Here is a 15307-nt window from a genome sequence, read left to right on the forward strand (position 1 = left end):
ATGCACACGCCCATAATTCTTAGCACCATTCACCCGCCTTAGTGCCAGTGCTTTGTAACAACACGTTGCACGTACAGCCCTTGCGTCATGTCCGGGAATGACGGCCTTATCACTACATGTGATTGTCAATCTCCGTTGCCGTTCCTCAAGGGGTGTGGAGTGCTACGAGTCTGGAAAAAGACCACCTCACAGTCACAGGTGAGGAAAAGCACGCGGCACCGGTACCCTTGTACCTTCGGCAGGTGGTACTTTTCATCTCAGTGGTCTCTTTGCCAAACGCAGCACTAGTACGGTAATGCAAGGGATGATATTTGATACAAGCATGATTGAGGCATTCCAGTTACGGGTCGCCTTTTCTCACTGTCCAGCGGAGTCATGGTACTGGGTGTATCCGAGGCAAAATTAAGGAAAGGATGAGGATCATTCAACGAGTGCAGGGAGTGAAAAGCAAAGAGAAATAAATGGTAATGTCCATATGCAGAGAATGTCCTTAAATAGATTCACAGAATGAACATTTGACGTTGAGCATGTTGCGGAAAATAGCGGCTGTCAATGACATCAGCTAAAGGCACCGAAATTCAACGCCAACACTTACGTATAGCGATCAACGCGACGAATGTGGCGAGTACGAGGATATACACAATCGTGTACTTGATCACTATGTACCGGCGGCTCTTCTTCTGCTTGAGGGAGTATAAAGGTGCCCGAATCTGCTTGGATGGCCGCAGCCAGAAGAGCACTGTGACAAATCTTAGTCGCAGGATTAGCAAGTGATATCCACAACACGTACTTGTGGAATGCAGACGATCCACGAACGGAATCACCATAGGAACGGAGCACATGAAGAGCAGAACATGACCAAGCAAGAAGTCACCGCTCCAGAGGGACAGTTCCACAATCTTGACTATGAACTCTCTTGCCGGCTGGGACATGATGTGGTGACCGAGGCCACGCCCATACCATTTACCGGTCCACCATGCCCTGTTCGTCTCGTCGTTCTTGAACTCACGGCTGATGAAGACAGAGATGAGGGTCTTGTGAATGGCACGCTCGATGAAGATTACAGCGAGGAGACCAAGAACAGCATGTGATACGTCCCAAGATTCCAGGAACCAAAGGAACTCGAAGAACCCGATCATGCCTACAGCTCGAGTCAGCGGTCGCAGTACAAAAGGTATTGGGCAAACTTACCGAAAAGAGCCAAAAAGTGAGCAGTGGCAGCCATTACTGCCCCAAACTTGACGCAGGCACCACCAAGTACCGGGCCCAAAAACAGTGATACGAGGAACAGCACGATGAGAACAGCCATGTTCCAGACAATTGGGCCTAACGACACTATCGCAATACGAACAATCGGATTTGCGGATAGGCCAGTCTTGGGATCAGGGAATGACTTGACGAACATATAGGCAATGATGAACAGGACGGCCATGATCCAAGGGAAGATAATCTCGGAGAACAGGACGGCCCGCCAAGAAGCTCGTGGTACATCACCACCGGTGAGCGGTTCTGAGCGCTGACCCAAGCGTTTCTTTTTGTAACCAGTAATCATGGTACGACTGAGCCGGCAGTATCCGATCCAAGAGTTCGTGTGTTGCTTTGAGTTACCCCGAGACATCCAACGCAGATACTCGCGATAGTCAATAACGAAATCGGCAAACGAGAACTGATGGGGGTTGAACAAGAACGGAGCGATGCAGAGGGCCAGAATCGAGAGCCAGAAGTATATCAAGTGCGGCATCCAGATCGACAATGTCGCATAAAGCAGCATGAGCAATGCACGTGCCCCTAAGTAGATACTGGGTCCAGCGAAACGAGAGTAGAGAATGCTGAAGGAGATCCGCGTTGTGGCGAAACCACGGCCCGTAGCGATGTAACGAGCACCACCAAATGTCAAGTTGCTCAGAATTGAGTGACAGTATATCTGCGTGGAGAACACTTCGAACAGCGGGGAAAGCGACAGGAAGTGTTTGCCCAGACGAAGCAGAGCGCGACCCGTACCACGCTCGGTCAGTTCTGTTACATTATGAGCATGTGATCGACATAAAAGCACGATATACTGACCTTGTAAGAACAGCGGAAAGAAGGCGATGAAGAAGACGAGGAAGATACTGATGATGCAGTGCTGAATCCAGAGGAACGTTGGGATAAGGTTGTAGCAACCGGGTTGACCACCAAGAACATCGCCGTTTGCGTTTGTTTGGCAAACGGTCAGCTGCTTGTTGAGAGTTCCCAGGAAAACCACTGTCATTATATCTCAGCCACTGCATCAGGAAGATATACGATAGCGAACTTACGAGCAACCATGAACATCTGCACCGACGCAATGACAAGAATGTTGTTAATGTGGAAACCAGGATGTCCATAGTAGAACGTAAGGAACCTATCAATCGGCAGCTGCGTACCGAGATAGTAGTATTCTCTGGACAGCATCTGTTCACCCATACCCGTTCCGATTTTGGTCTGGAAATTGAGAATAGTGCCAAAGCCGAGATCACGGCCCTTGCCACACTGGTAATATTCGGTGTGTTTGATCCTTCCACCACGTCCGAATGCATTCATGCCGGCATAAATATCTTCGTTCAAGTGCAAGCCTTTCTGCGCCTTGGATACACCACCACGTGTATTCATGAATATAGCGTTCAGGAAATCAGGATGACCATAATGCAGTTTGCCTCCAATCCAGGAAAGCGCCCTAGCCGCGAGAGTCCCAAATGTCTGTTCCTTGCCAGCAGCAACATCACCCAAGATCCCGATGTTCTCGGAAAAGATGTATTCGCGAGCGCCGACGATAGCGACAGGTGGTTTAATGAACTCCTTGGAACCCCAGTGTGCATAAGGTGATTGGCTGGACAGACTGTATTCCTCGAACTCGCCGAGCACGTTACGGATCTTCAGACATTCCTCGAGATAGTTGTCCTGGTTGGCATCGATCAGCTGGAGATACTCGCCACGGTAGAAGATGATTGCGTGGTTCTGGTTATCAGACTTCCCGTCACCTAGAATGGGGTTGCCTGGTAGCTCGACGCGGAACTTGGGGCGACGTTTGCCAGTCTCCGGGATGATCTCCGAGTACCCATCAATCAAAGCAGAAAATAGACGAGGCTCCCCGCCCTCTTTGCCAGGGGACTCTTCATCCAAGTAGGCGATTTGCAAGTCAGGGTATGCACGCAAGAGAAATTCCGCGTTCGCAAGCTCTTCGGCCGTGAACTTGTTGTAACGCTGCATGGAAACGACCATCTTGAACTTGCGACGAGCCATACGCTCCAACTCGCGCTCGAGTTTGTCGGTATTACCACCGAACAACTGGACGACTTCGGGATTCTCAACACGGTAGAGGAGCTTGATCGCCTTTGAGTAGTTCATGAAGCCTGAAACAGTGCGGTATAACGTCTGAGCACGTAGAGAGGCCCAGATACGCGTCCGAAGAGTGAATTCAGGGGCCGCAGACTTGAAGCCAATGCAATAGAAAGGTAAGTCATCCGCCTTGTTCGTGATCGACTTTTCGTCTCCGTTGACGCCAAATGGATTGCTGGCAGTACCGTTGAAAGCAGCTGCCTCTTCCGCGAGGATCTTGGTATCCTTGACGAAGTTGTCCCATTCAATCGGATGCAGTTGCTTGAGATATTCGAGCAAGGTAACCCTGGTGTTCTGATCTTCCTCACGAATGATCTCACGAAGAGAGAGCAAGATCTTCTCCGAGTAATGAGGAGTTAGGACGGTGAATGTCGGCATGGCGTCCACAGGAAGAGGCTCAGGAATAGCCGTCGTAAGCGACTGTGCGAAGAACGAGATGCGACGTTCGGCTTCGGATCCGGGAGGGAAGAACTCTCCCTTGTATGTCCTGTCACCCTGAGAAATGAAGAAGGGAGGTGCACGGAGTGTGCGACGACCATCCTGGTCAGACTGAACTTGATGGTATAAAAGCTTCTGTACGTGGTCGATAGAGAGCAAATGCTCGCGGTACATCGATATAATGACGGCATTCCAGATTTGCGAAACCAGCACCTTGGGCTTGTACTTGACTTCCATATCGGCTGTCGCGAGCAACTTGGCATATATTCGCTTTGGCAATCGCATGTAGATGTCCTTCCACGGTGTCCAGATGGAGAGGCCGAGGGCGAAAGAACGACCAATAGAGAACACAGTATACCAGATAACGTACCACAGGAATGTGTCGAGGAAGAACAATGTCAAGTCCATGAGGAACATGATGGTGAGTGTGAATGCGGCTTGATTCGAGCACAGTGCAGCACCAAAATACTTCTCTGAACACCGCTGAACCCTCATACCCACGAGAACGAGCACGGGTTCCCGGAAGGATTGAGTGAGGAAGAAGTACGATTCAGTTGCCTTGCAGCCGAAAACGAGGACCCACAGTCCGAGACTTGCGGTCCGGGCCTTCACATCCAGCTTAGGGTAAGAAGCGGTGAAGGTTTGGGATGCCAGATACTTCCTGTTCTTGCCTGCTACGCGATCACCAAACATCCGACCGGAGGGCATGATAGCAAAGAGCACAGTAGCGGACACTGAGGCGCAAAATTGAACAATGCCCAGAATGAGCGCCACCTGGGATGTGCGATCAAAGCCTGCGATGTAAACGGTAGGACCAGCTGTTATTCCGAGTGTTACGAGGAGGAAAAGGAGGCGACGGGTAAGATGCGAGGTGTTGTTCCATGTTGTGGGTATGAAAGAGAATTCGGCCAGCGTCGCAAGTATCATAATGATCGTCGAAACTGCACCACCCAGGGCGGTGCATGACCAGGTCATAGGTGCGGTAGGGGTTGTAGTGCCTGGTTGTGCGTAGATGGTAGGCGCATTGTAGGCGGTATAATACCAGAAGAGAGAGATATGGATAACCCATATGCGGTTGAAGTCGACAAGTAATTGAAGGAACGAACGCTTCTCGTAGAAAGTCTTGAAGAATACACGGTTCCAATCGATTTTATCAAACTTCATGAAGCGCTTGGCGGGTGGCAGATCAACCAGTCGTGTCTATGTACTTTCAGCATCAAAACAACACTTAAAAAGAACAGAGGAGACAAACCTTGTCGGTGAGCACGATGCGAGCAATCCCTTCCGGGTACCAGAAAAGCTGATTGACATCATCATAACCGATGATGTGCTCATGGTCCTTTTCCTTCCTAACGAACTTGCCTTCAACGACCTCGTACCCTTGATCCCTGAAGAAGCGGTACAGCGGCTTGACGACAGCACGGAGATACAAGCCTTCAGGGACAGGTTCAACGCGATTCTGGCACTCGGGCGATCGGTAATAGTCATCCGCGCACTTGAAAATGAAGCACAAGCATTCCGCGACGAACCGTACGTGGGCAGCTTCACCCCAGCAGAGCAAGAACAAGGCGAGCTGTCGCAGCCTGTCATATTGGGACATGGCGTTCATAGCCTCACGCCAGCGGTTGAGCGCGGTGTGCAAGCTCTTTTCGCTGGCCGTTTTGGGTTGACTGCGAGTCGGCCCACCACCTCGCATGCTACGCATACGGGTGAGGGTGCTGGGGTTCTGCGAGCTGCCGACAGCATCGTCTAGGTCGAGCTGAGCAGCGAAATACCACTTTCGATAGTTTGCGTGTTGGCCTCCGATGTAGTCGGCGTGGAGGGTGAGCAGCGCCTGGTTCGGGGACATTCGACTGGCACGAGAATCAAGTTGCGTCATCAGAAAATCGAACATATTGCGCATCGAATCACGCTGGAAACCAAACTTCTGCGTAAGGTCGAGGAATATGTCTTCGATCTCTTCCTTGGATAAGGGAATTTGACGTCCTGGAGACCATGCCGGGTAAGGTTCACGCGCGCCTTGCGGGACGTAATCTGTGAAGGTCTGTGTTGAGCTTTCCGACGTCGCCATGCGTGGCGGCATCAGCGACTCCGCTGACGGAGTATAGCGCTGTCCGTACACATCGGCTTCGCTGACGGAATCGCCGTCGCGCGGTTGGGCTGTCGACATCCAATAATGGCCGCAAGAAAAATAATGCAAAGATCAGACACAGTGGATTACAATGGAGGAGGTTGAGACGCACCATATGAATCGTACGGAGCGCTTTGGTCGTAGTAAGCACCATTTTGACCTAATAAATTCGCTAATCAGACTTGGGCCCGTGCGGATGGACATCGCTGCTTACTCGCGTCGTCGTCGTAGTAACGCTGCCCCTGAGGCTGACCGCTGGGGGTAGAGAAGGGGTCCCGAGGATCTGGCGGCGGTGCGTACGGTGCATTATAAGAGTTTGGTGCTGGAGGGCGGGACATTGTTGAGGGAGGTTGTACAGAACACGGGAATGAAGTAGACCGTCCGCGCCCCTTGTGCAACGTGTTGCTGTGAAGGGAAAGACGAACGGGAGGATATAAAGATAACGAAGGAAAGGATGTCTATAGCAGGACAGCAGGATGAGAGGATGGTGGTGGGTGATAGGAGAAGGATCGTCGTCGTTGGCGTGCGCTGCAAAGGCAAAGGCCTTGTTGGCAGCTTCGGACTATCCAAGGGCGGTGGGGCGCGAAGAGAAGGCAACACAACCACACCGTTACCGTCCTGTGCCAGACCCGCGTGTCGGACCCAAATCTCATCTCCCTTTTCTCAAAGGGTCTGCCGTTAGTCCCGTCCATCGACTCTCGTCGACCTTATTATTATCATCTGCAGTTTGATCACTCATCAATACATTCTATTATATATGTCTTTTTCTTCTTCTTTTTTTTCTTTTGCGATGTGACCCCTAATAGTAACAATATCATCCAGCCACAGCAGACCTGCCACTTGTGCACATGCAAGGAATCCATCTCCGTGGTAGTGATGACGCCACGCCGCAACCCTTCGCGATACACGGAATCCACCCTTTGATAATTTGTATATCCGTTCCAGACAACACATCCAATCCCGCACAGCGAGGATTGGCCCGCACTTTATCCAGCACCATCCAAGTTAATGACATGCCCATTATGTACTTTACATAGAATGTACAATAGCGAAATCTCGCTCCTCGTCAAAAGACAGTGTTGCGGTTTTACCATGCACCCCTGTTCATTCTTCCCGCAAACAACCACCTGGCAACAAGAACCTGAACTTTTCAAAGTTATCAAGGAGATAGCGTGGGACGCCAATCGCTGATTTTGCTCTGTCCGTGGTATGAGTACACACGAAACGATTATTTAGAATTACATACGGATCAGGTTGCATGGCATTGTAGAGGTCCTTGAACTAGACAAAACGTCATCAAACTGAAGACTCCCATCCAGGAGGTTGCTTACTCTGTAGGCCTCGGGCAACATATTGAAGATATCGGTTCCCTCACAGATAATTCTCTGTATATGGGCAGGAAGTAGCAGTGCACGATTCCCTCTTAGCCGATCAGCGTGGGAGAAACCTGATGTACATTCAACAAGAAACAACAACGCGTTAGACTTCGCCAAACCTTGCATTTTCTCTGCGAATTCCCCGATTGTGCGGAAACAATAGCTATGCAGTGTTACCCACGCATGCGCACAACTTTTGGCTCACACAATCGTACCTGCAGTGAAACCCAGTATCTGCCAACGCAACATTCGTTGACAACGAGTGCCGGTAATACGTCGTCTGTCGATCCCAGAGATGAACCTGAGCTCGCCAACTTCGGAATCCCAGCGGCCATTCTAATGAATACAGGTATTCCTGCATCTGAAGATGAAGAGGGCTCGGTGCTTGACATGCTTGCACAAGCCGGATCGAGTGAGCTGAGGGTATCTCATCTACATCAGAGAAGATGACAAGTGGCATTGGTCCGTTCCTCGGGAGATGAGAGATTAGCAGTTGAGTCATATGTGCTCGTTGGGCATTCTCAAAAGTGAATGGATCCGGTGGATGTGGTTGCATACCAGGAAATTTTGAATAGCTGATTCTGTCATCGAAAGAGGAGAAACGCGCCCGGTTGCCCTCGAAATGCATGGCTTTCGGGAGTCCGGTAAATGTGCCTGTTCCAAGGTGAGCCGTGTTCGCCAACCTTCGCAGTCGACTCAACTGTTGGACTCGACAAGAAAGAATCTGTCGACAATGCCCAAAAGTTCGTGCATGCGAACTTCCAAAAGGTCGAGCTCGGTGCTGACCATGACAGCATCCCAAACGGGAGGTAAGGGATATGGGCGCGCGGTCCATCCGTGCAACTTGCACAAGCCCTCGTCGAATTCAACGCCCTCGGCATAGAAGTGATGTATAATTTCCTTGGGCCCATCCGGGGCATCCCACAGTGGGCGGGTTCCATAAGAAAAAGTATCCCATATTTTTCGTCTGACCAGATATCAGTCCAACAATGCATCAGGACCAAACGATGCTGAAAGGCCCACGCATTCAGAAACAGCCAGAGAACCGTGAGAGCAAGCACGATCAAACCCACCGTAGGTGGGCAGACCGCAAAGACACGCTTTGGTGATATCCATCGAGCCATACAGACAATGTAAGACGTCAGTTAGATAGAACAATATGGAGAAACCCGCGCAATTCCCTGGAGGAGTTGAAGAGGGTCTGCACATGAAACGCAAGGAAGTCATTTGCACCGGAATCTCCAGGGGCTTCAGTTATTGTGTCATGCCCGTGTATCAAATGGATACTTCAGTTTTTTTTTTGGGGGGGCCAATTACTGTGTCATGTCCGCAAGGGATTATATTATTGGGGCACTGTACTATACATAGCATGCATATGGCTGGGCAAATAGTGTTCTTCATTTAAGTACTTGTCAACATCGAAACGGACCCTTTCGAAGACACGCGCGGATTCTCGAGCTCAGCGCTCAAACGGACATGGGATGACAGTGGCAACAGGCACATCGCTTCTTGGTCACGTATTTACACGAGGTTGGCCGACTTGCCTTTCTGTTTATGCAACTTCTCTTATCTAAAATAATTGTATGTGTTGAGGACAAGACTACAACAAGCCGCGGTCCAGCGAGCACGAGCTCCGCATTTATATATAGTTGTCTCCTCCAATGTTTTCGGACTCGTGAGGGCGGAAGAGGGCTTGGTTGGGCTGTATAGTGATATAATACCACACCTTACGCGCTCCGTTCCATCGGCGATCATCACCTTTGGAATGTGTGAGTGTGTCTTGCGCCTGCTCAGTCATGATGTACAGAGTTAAGATCATAAGGGTATGTATGTAGTTGCTCGAAGTAATCAACCTGCTCGCAAAACCTTTGCACTGCAGTACGGAGAGAGCAACATGAATGGCTGCAACTCAATGGCCTTGAGCTGAAGAACATGAAACCGCCTCCCAATCCTCACTTGTTCCCATCGCCGATCCGCTGGAGCTGTCTAGTGAACTCTCTCTCATGTCTGCTGAAGACACTCCTTCCCTGATACCTGAGGTTCTCAAATGTTCCTCTCCCTCTGCACGATGGCGTTTGACAAGGGACCTGGCATACTCCATATCCCTGTAAAGCGCTTCAATAGCGTTCGCAACACCATGTTCCTTTGCCCTTGTTAAGTACTGACTCCATGCAACTGCTCCAAAGAGCTTACCGCACAAATCTTCTGGCCAACTAGTTTAGCTCGAGCGATTTGTTTTTCGTCAGTAGTGGCATTGCGCAGTGCGTCCGTAAGGCTGTCCACGGTAAGCTTACGAACACTGGAGCCAATACCCAAGGCTTCGACACGATCTGCCCAGAAGAATTGGTCCCCGAAGAAAGGCTTGATAATGGTAGGAATCCCAGCTAGACTTAGAGTGAGAATCCAAACAAGGCAGAGCAAGAACACCATACCACGTAAGCTAGCACCTGTTGTACCCGCTCCACCGTGATGACAGGCAGCGTCGATTCGTGCAAACAGCCAGTCGTGTGGAATAGAAGCGATTGGATAGATGGTTGACGGTAGTTTGGCGTGCTCTTTCTCAAGAGCCTTTGGATCTTTCTTGGACGAAAGTCTATCCGACCACCCTTTGGACAGAATGGCACGAACACCGCTTTGCTCGATGGCTTGTATCACACATTGAGTCATTGCGTCGGGATCTGAGACCACAATGCTGCCGAACCCGATATAAACTAGTTTTCGACCTTCAGCTCGTGCAGAATTGATGAATTGGACGAGATCGTCAGGAGGTGTCCACTTTTTTGCTTGAGAATTGTCGGGGTCATCCAGGAACCAGTATCCTGCATTCGCGTTAGGGGGAGTGAAGAACTTCTTGAGTTTTATTGGCCTACCGGTGACTCGAATCCATTCATACCAGTCCAGTGGGGGGGGGACAATAGAAGGACTGAAGTTATATAAGAACGGGACCTTGTGCTGCTCAAGTTTGTCAATATTGGTCGAATCAATATTCAAGGTGTTGCGACGCCAGCGGTTGACCTGGCCTGCAATGGCTCTCCAGAAGACTTGATCGAACATAACATAGGTCTGAATGCTTTCCAGTTAGGGTAGGTGTGTGATGCGGCTTTCTATCTCACCATGTAGTTGTATGATCCCCCCATCTATCTCACATCAGCATCAAATGGCCTAAATTTCAAAGCACGCTCACCTTGCGTTCAGGGACCGCAAATGCATGAGGATACGCTCTTGTGCGACTCCATGGCATCGTAAATGCGCGGAAGTAGGGGATTCCCAGAGCCTCCGCTATATGAATACCAGCCATAGCGCTTGGGCTTTCAACCAATACATCACTCCCCTGGCAAGCTTCCCAAGACGTTTTCAACAAGTCATCAATCCATCCTCGGAACTGTGAATATGGTTTAATTTCACAACCGCGATGAGGGGTCTGTGCGTACTTTTTGAAGCCCTTCCTTCATGAAAGAAAATGTGAACATGCCGTTTTCAACACAGATCCTCATGAGTTCAGCGGGATCACCTCCAACGTATGCATGTTCAATGCCGTGCTGTCAAACTATCACTTATTGCGATACGATCCTTTCATAGTTGAGCTTACACCTTCGACCCACGCCTTGAACTCCCCGTGAGTAGCAATCCGCACATGATGTCCATCGGCTTGCAAACCCTTGGCAAGCGCAATATATGGTTGGACATCGCCTCGTGATCCAATCGTCAAGAATGTGAACCGCAGAGGTTCTTGCGGTTTGAACGTCAAGAACGTTGAGGAAGTGGATGTAAACATAACGGCGGGAGCGACCTCCTGCCCCGCATCTAGACGCGGAATTTCGGATTCCAAAGCAGGCGTGGACGGTTCAAGGTCTTCAAGTATATCGGACTCCTTCTGCGACTGTGTCGGTGCAGATGGACCGATCAACTCTTTCTGCCGTACTACATCCATCTGAGATTCCAGGAGCCTGATGCAGGCATCCCGCCGGTCAGCGGAGCTGAACTCCAGGAACAACTCTTCGTGCCCCTTGATAATCACGGCAAGACCGTGATATGTCAGAGTAAATGCCCTCTGCTTCTCAGCGGAAATGATGTCTCTGATGGGAATGATCATCTCCGGCATAGTTTAGCACGTTCCTGGACAGAGCAAAAAACAACTCACTCGTGTTTTGGTCAAGGGCTGCGTCGATCGGAAACAGAAGTGATTGGTAGATATATAAACTCGTCCAAAGATCGGCAGAACACGTAACAACGAACCAGGTATGTCTGCGCCAAGCAATGAGCAAGCGTCGAATTGATCAGAATGTGGACACCAACAGCCAATCAAGCCCTCCTTTTCATCCAGAGCAAAGGTCGTACGGAACTTTTCAGCCACAACTGGATCAAAAACATATGGCACGTCTGTCCCGTCAAGAAGAGAGAATCCCATGTTGTTTGAGCCTTCCCTATCCTCATCATCCGAAGCGTGATCCGAAAGAATTACACTGTGCGGCAAGGATGAAGAATCACCGCCACTTTGTGTAGCTGAAAAGAGGCGGGACGAGCCTCTCAACCACTGTGGAACACTCCAGCCCGTGCTGCTCGGATCTTGTTGAGCCTGCAGAGTCTGATAATGTTGACCAGGAGAGGAGTTCCAGGAAGGAGGATAAATGTGCGGAAGCCCCACTTCTGGGAAGGAGCTTGTGTGCGGTCCGGCTTCTGAGCTGGTTGTTAGCGGGCGGAAAAGTCCAGGTTTCAGCGTGCGAGAGTCGTCTTGCAACGGGGCAGGAGAGGCTACCAATTCTTGGGAACTAATCCGACTAACTCCAAAATCATTTATGTGATCCGGAGCAGATTCCGTACGAGCAGGAAGTCCGAGAACCTGTGAATAACTAGTGAAGGGTCGCAACAAAGATGTCAGGCGGAAAGTTGTTGAGCGCGGATCGCTCTGAATGGGCCTGTCAGGTGCACCGATGGATGACACAACGCCTGCTGAAGTTGTGTCGTGCAGCATGCCCAACTTTGCAGCCGGATCTGTGACAGCCCGTCTATGTTGTTGTATGATGGTCTGGATTTGCTCGAGTGCGCGGTCAAGATCGTGGAAATAGGCGAAAAAATAAGAGTCGAGAGAGTAGTTCTCGTCCTTTTCATCTCGATCGTAAACCTTCACCTCAACAGTTTCAGTGAAGTCCATTGAAGAATTCTTGTCAGCATCAACGATGAGATTGAACGGTATCGCAATCTACGAATTGTGAGAGAGAGCAATCATCTCTATTGTAGCCAAGCGCACCTTCACGCTTTCCCCGGTGTTCTGCGCTCGGAACATGACCTTTCGCACTGCTTTAACCCACTCGTCTCGACTGGGGATTGAATCCGCCATTAGATTAACACTTCTTTGATTGGTCCGCATTCTCAATCCCCTTTCCCCTATAGGTTCGCAGGAGATAGCATATTTCAAATCCAGATTGCCATGGGGAAAATAGGGATCCTATAGACATTGGTAAGGTAGTTCACATACATACGTAAGATGATACTCACAGCACTGGACTGGTACCAACTCAGCACATCGTTCTTGAGGATAAACCAGTACTTATTCCATCGCTTTGTACGGCCACCGCGCTTACTAAGTGTACCAGATTTGAGGACTTGATCCTACAGGTATCCTCATCAGCTAGACAATATAGAAAGGGCTCTTATCCTACCTCATCGGTAGGAAGATGGGCAAAGAAGCAAAGGTGGGCATTTGTTAGATACATGTACCCTTGCAGGACTACCCCTTATGTCAGCAATGCGAGCAGACGCAAGTCCATCTAATGCTTACGGATAGATCGTAACAACCAGCATGGCATCTCCGCCAAAACCTCCTCGATATCACTTAATCCGAACACATCCCTCAACTTGGCGGCAAGTTTTCCCCTCCTCTGCAGCTTTACCGTGGCTAGACTCTGTGTGCGGATATTCAACGGTCGAGTAGCCGTACTTGGGGCAGGGGCGGGAACAGGGTCAAAATCTTCTGTTTCTTCCATTTCGTCCGGAGAGTCCTGTTCTTCATCAGTTTCTATATGGCCGGTGCTTGAGATGATGGGAGAAGGTTGCTGTGTGCCCGTTAGACGTCGCATACGAGCCACAGGCCGATGGATGGTGTGGATGGAGGATGTCATGGTAAAGTTGCCTTTATTTGAATGTGAGCAGGTTGAAGCAGATAGAGCGACAAATACTTACCCTCTGGTTCGGTATCTTCAGGATCTGAGGCGATATTTTCCGGGAAGCCATCCTCATTTCCATCTTCGTCAGCCCATGGAATGGCTTGAAGGGCTTGGATGAGCGTCTGAGTGCCAGCGCGCAGTGTTCCATCTCCTCTAAATGCACTAATAGATGGTCTGGTGGGTCTTATCCTATCTGAGGAGCCGCCTGCGGAAGGTGGACGGGAAGCGCCCTGCTTCAGATCGAGGGCAGTCGCCATGGGCGCTGCTACAACGGAGTCGTAAAGAACGTTCTGGAGAGCCGGTGAATGACCTGATAGGACAAATATTAGGACTATATTTGTTTTAGTGCTATCGCACGCACTTTCTCGCCTCTGGCTTGCAGTGATACTGGATGAGGAGGAGGAAGGGTCGTCTCGATCTCTCCTCCTTAGGAAATCAGAAGGGCTCTTGCGCAGCTTCTCCAAACCATGACCAATCGAGGAGGTCGAACGACTGAGCTTGTCTATGCTTCGTCCAAGAAGGCTCTTAGAGCGTCCAAAGTCTACATGGCTATCATGTAGTCCAAGCGTATGTGGCCTGGTTGGAATCGTTGTCCCGGATATGGGATTCTGCAAGGGAGGACGAGGTAAGCTATCATCAGACATCATGGACGCAGGTCTCAAGGCCAATGTGCGAGGGGAACGAGTTTCACAGCAAGAAAATAGTCAAAGCGACGGCGATTGCGGACAAGGGCACTGTAAGGAGTGAGGTGACTGCGACTGGTGTACATGCACTGAGCCATCAGAGGTGACCAACACACATGTCAGTGACTCGCGCCACATCGGGCGTTTTGCGCATGCCAATATGACCGCTCACTCCTAAGACTGCCCAACTAGAGGTGGTTTTGTAAAGAATAGGTGGAACTCAGAATAACTCTACAAGTGACACAGGGGGATATCTATAGGAGCTTCAGCCTGCCCGTCACCTGATTTACTAATCTAACAGGCGCTGAAAAGAGTCGTAAGCATGGTATTCATACTGCAGCTGGCAAAGCGAATGTGCCTCACCGGGACCGATACCAAGAACTGTACGAGAACCAGACGCTATCTGGGTTCGTCCCCTGCAAGGTTTGTCAGAAGGGATGTCCTTGATATTGAGAAGTCACTTACGCATCCTGAATGGTTCGTGCGCAAAGGCTCAGACTCTGGGCTTGAGCCTGTAGCAAAAGTAATTCTTCCTCAGAGTCACACCTAAGTGCAATTTTAGCTTGCCTAAATCATCGATTCAACCCTGCTTCGTCCGCATATGTATTACTTACCCCGTTTTCTCCCAGTGACGCAGGAGCTAGTGGTGCAGATTGAGTCCAAATTGTATAAACGTACTGTAAATGCCACTCACTTGTGCATTGCTTTTAGAAAGAGCCTTGTAGCAGGCCAATGTCGCATGTCTAAAATAATCAGCGTAGTCTTACAGTAATGGTAGCCTTCACACACGAGCATTGAGCTGCGATCTTGCCCTTCGTCATTCCGAGGTCCGACCGAACCACCAAAACCTACATACATATAATTAGCATCACCGAATCTATTTTCACGCTATTCCTTCACTAATTTGCATTCCTCCATGATTCCGGGCTTGACGGCAGCGAGATCTTCATCCCCAATATCATCATCGCTCACACTAGCTGACTCATTTTCGTCCTCCAGAACGTCACATTGTGATTTTGACGAATGATCGATTTTGACTTGTGAGAGTCTTTGTCGGGATCCGAGTAAGTAGCCAACTGTACCAGCAGCCACAGCGACACTCGCATATGCAGCGACCGGATTCCACGAGCCACCACTCGCGAATGACATGCTATAGGC

General features: G+C 50.0%; 4 protein-coding genes across 4 annotated transcripts; all 4 read right to left on the minus strand.

Annotated features, from left to right (window-relative positions):
- Positions 1-304: 304 nt before the first annotated feature.
- On the minus strand, positions 305-6403 carry DACRYDRAFT_22809 (1-3-beta-glucan synthase). Its single transcript, XM_040772959.1, has 9 exons — positions 6141-6403; positions 6039-6086; positions 5048-5955; positions 2298-4995; positions 2065-2244; positions 1192-2016; positions 791-1141; positions 596-739; positions 305-546 (listed from the first exon to the last, which is right to left on the minus strand). Exons 1-9 carry the CDS (start codon positions 6262-6264, stop codon positions 491-493), a joined length of 5334 nt encoding a protein of 1777 aa, XP_040627866.1. The 5' UTR covers positions 6265-6403; the 3' UTR covers positions 305-490.
- Positions 6404-6970: 567 nt separating this feature from the next.
- DACRYDRAFT_80397 (glycosyltransferase family 17 protein) lies at positions 6971-8465 on the minus strand. The gene is made up of 7 exons (XM_040776445.1): positions 8326-8465; positions 8004-8269; positions 7518-7956; positions 7422-7465; positions 7258-7373; positions 7173-7207; positions 6971-7124 (listed from the first exon to the last, which is right to left on the minus strand). Exons 1-7 carry the CDS (start codon positions 8424-8426, stop codon positions 7031-7033), a joined length of 1095 nt encoding a protein of 364 aa, XP_040627867.1. The 5' UTR covers positions 8427-8465; the 3' UTR covers positions 6971-7030.
- A 635-nt stretch (positions 8466-9100) lies between these two features.
- On the minus strand, positions 9101-13286 carry DACRYDRAFT_80398 (UDP-Glycosyltransferase/glycogen phosphorylase; the record flags this gene model as incomplete). Its single annotated transcript, XM_040776446.1, has 14 exons — positions 9101-9445; positions 9496-9686; positions 9735-10121; positions 10173-10365; positions 10416-10439; positions 10487-10684; positions 10734-10841; positions 10892-11395; positions 11444-11547; positions 11599-12502; positions 12551-12748; positions 12799-12912; positions 12963-13030; positions 13082-13286. The coding sequence occupies 14 exons, from the start codon at positions 13284-13286 to the stop codon at positions 9212-9214; spliced, it is 3432 nt and encodes a 1143-aa protein (XP_040627868.1). The 3' UTR covers positions 9101-9211.
- Positions 13287-14396: 1110 nt separating this feature from the next.
- Positions 14397-15300, minus strand: DACRYDRAFT_22811 (PTH2-domain-containing protein; the record flags this gene model as incomplete). The annotated part of the gene is made up of 7 exons (XM_040772960.1): positions 14397-14453; positions 14513-14565; positions 14615-14716; positions 14764-14789; positions 14844-14892; positions 14939-14997; positions 15050-15300. Coding segments are annotated over 7 exons (590 nt in total), but the record flags the coding sequence as incomplete, so codon positions are not given.
- Between the last annotated feature and the right edge of the window lie 7 nt (positions 15301-15307).

Source organism: Dacryopinax primogenitus (assembly GCF_000292625.1).
Source record: "Dacryopinax primogenitus strain DJM-731 SS1 chromosome Unknown DACRYscaffold_11, whole genome shotgun sequence".
In the NCBI taxonomy this organism is placed as follows: domain Eukaryota; kingdom Fungi; phylum Basidiomycota; class Dacrymycetes; order Dacrymycetales; family Dacrymycetaceae; genus Dacryopinax; species Dacryopinax primogenitus.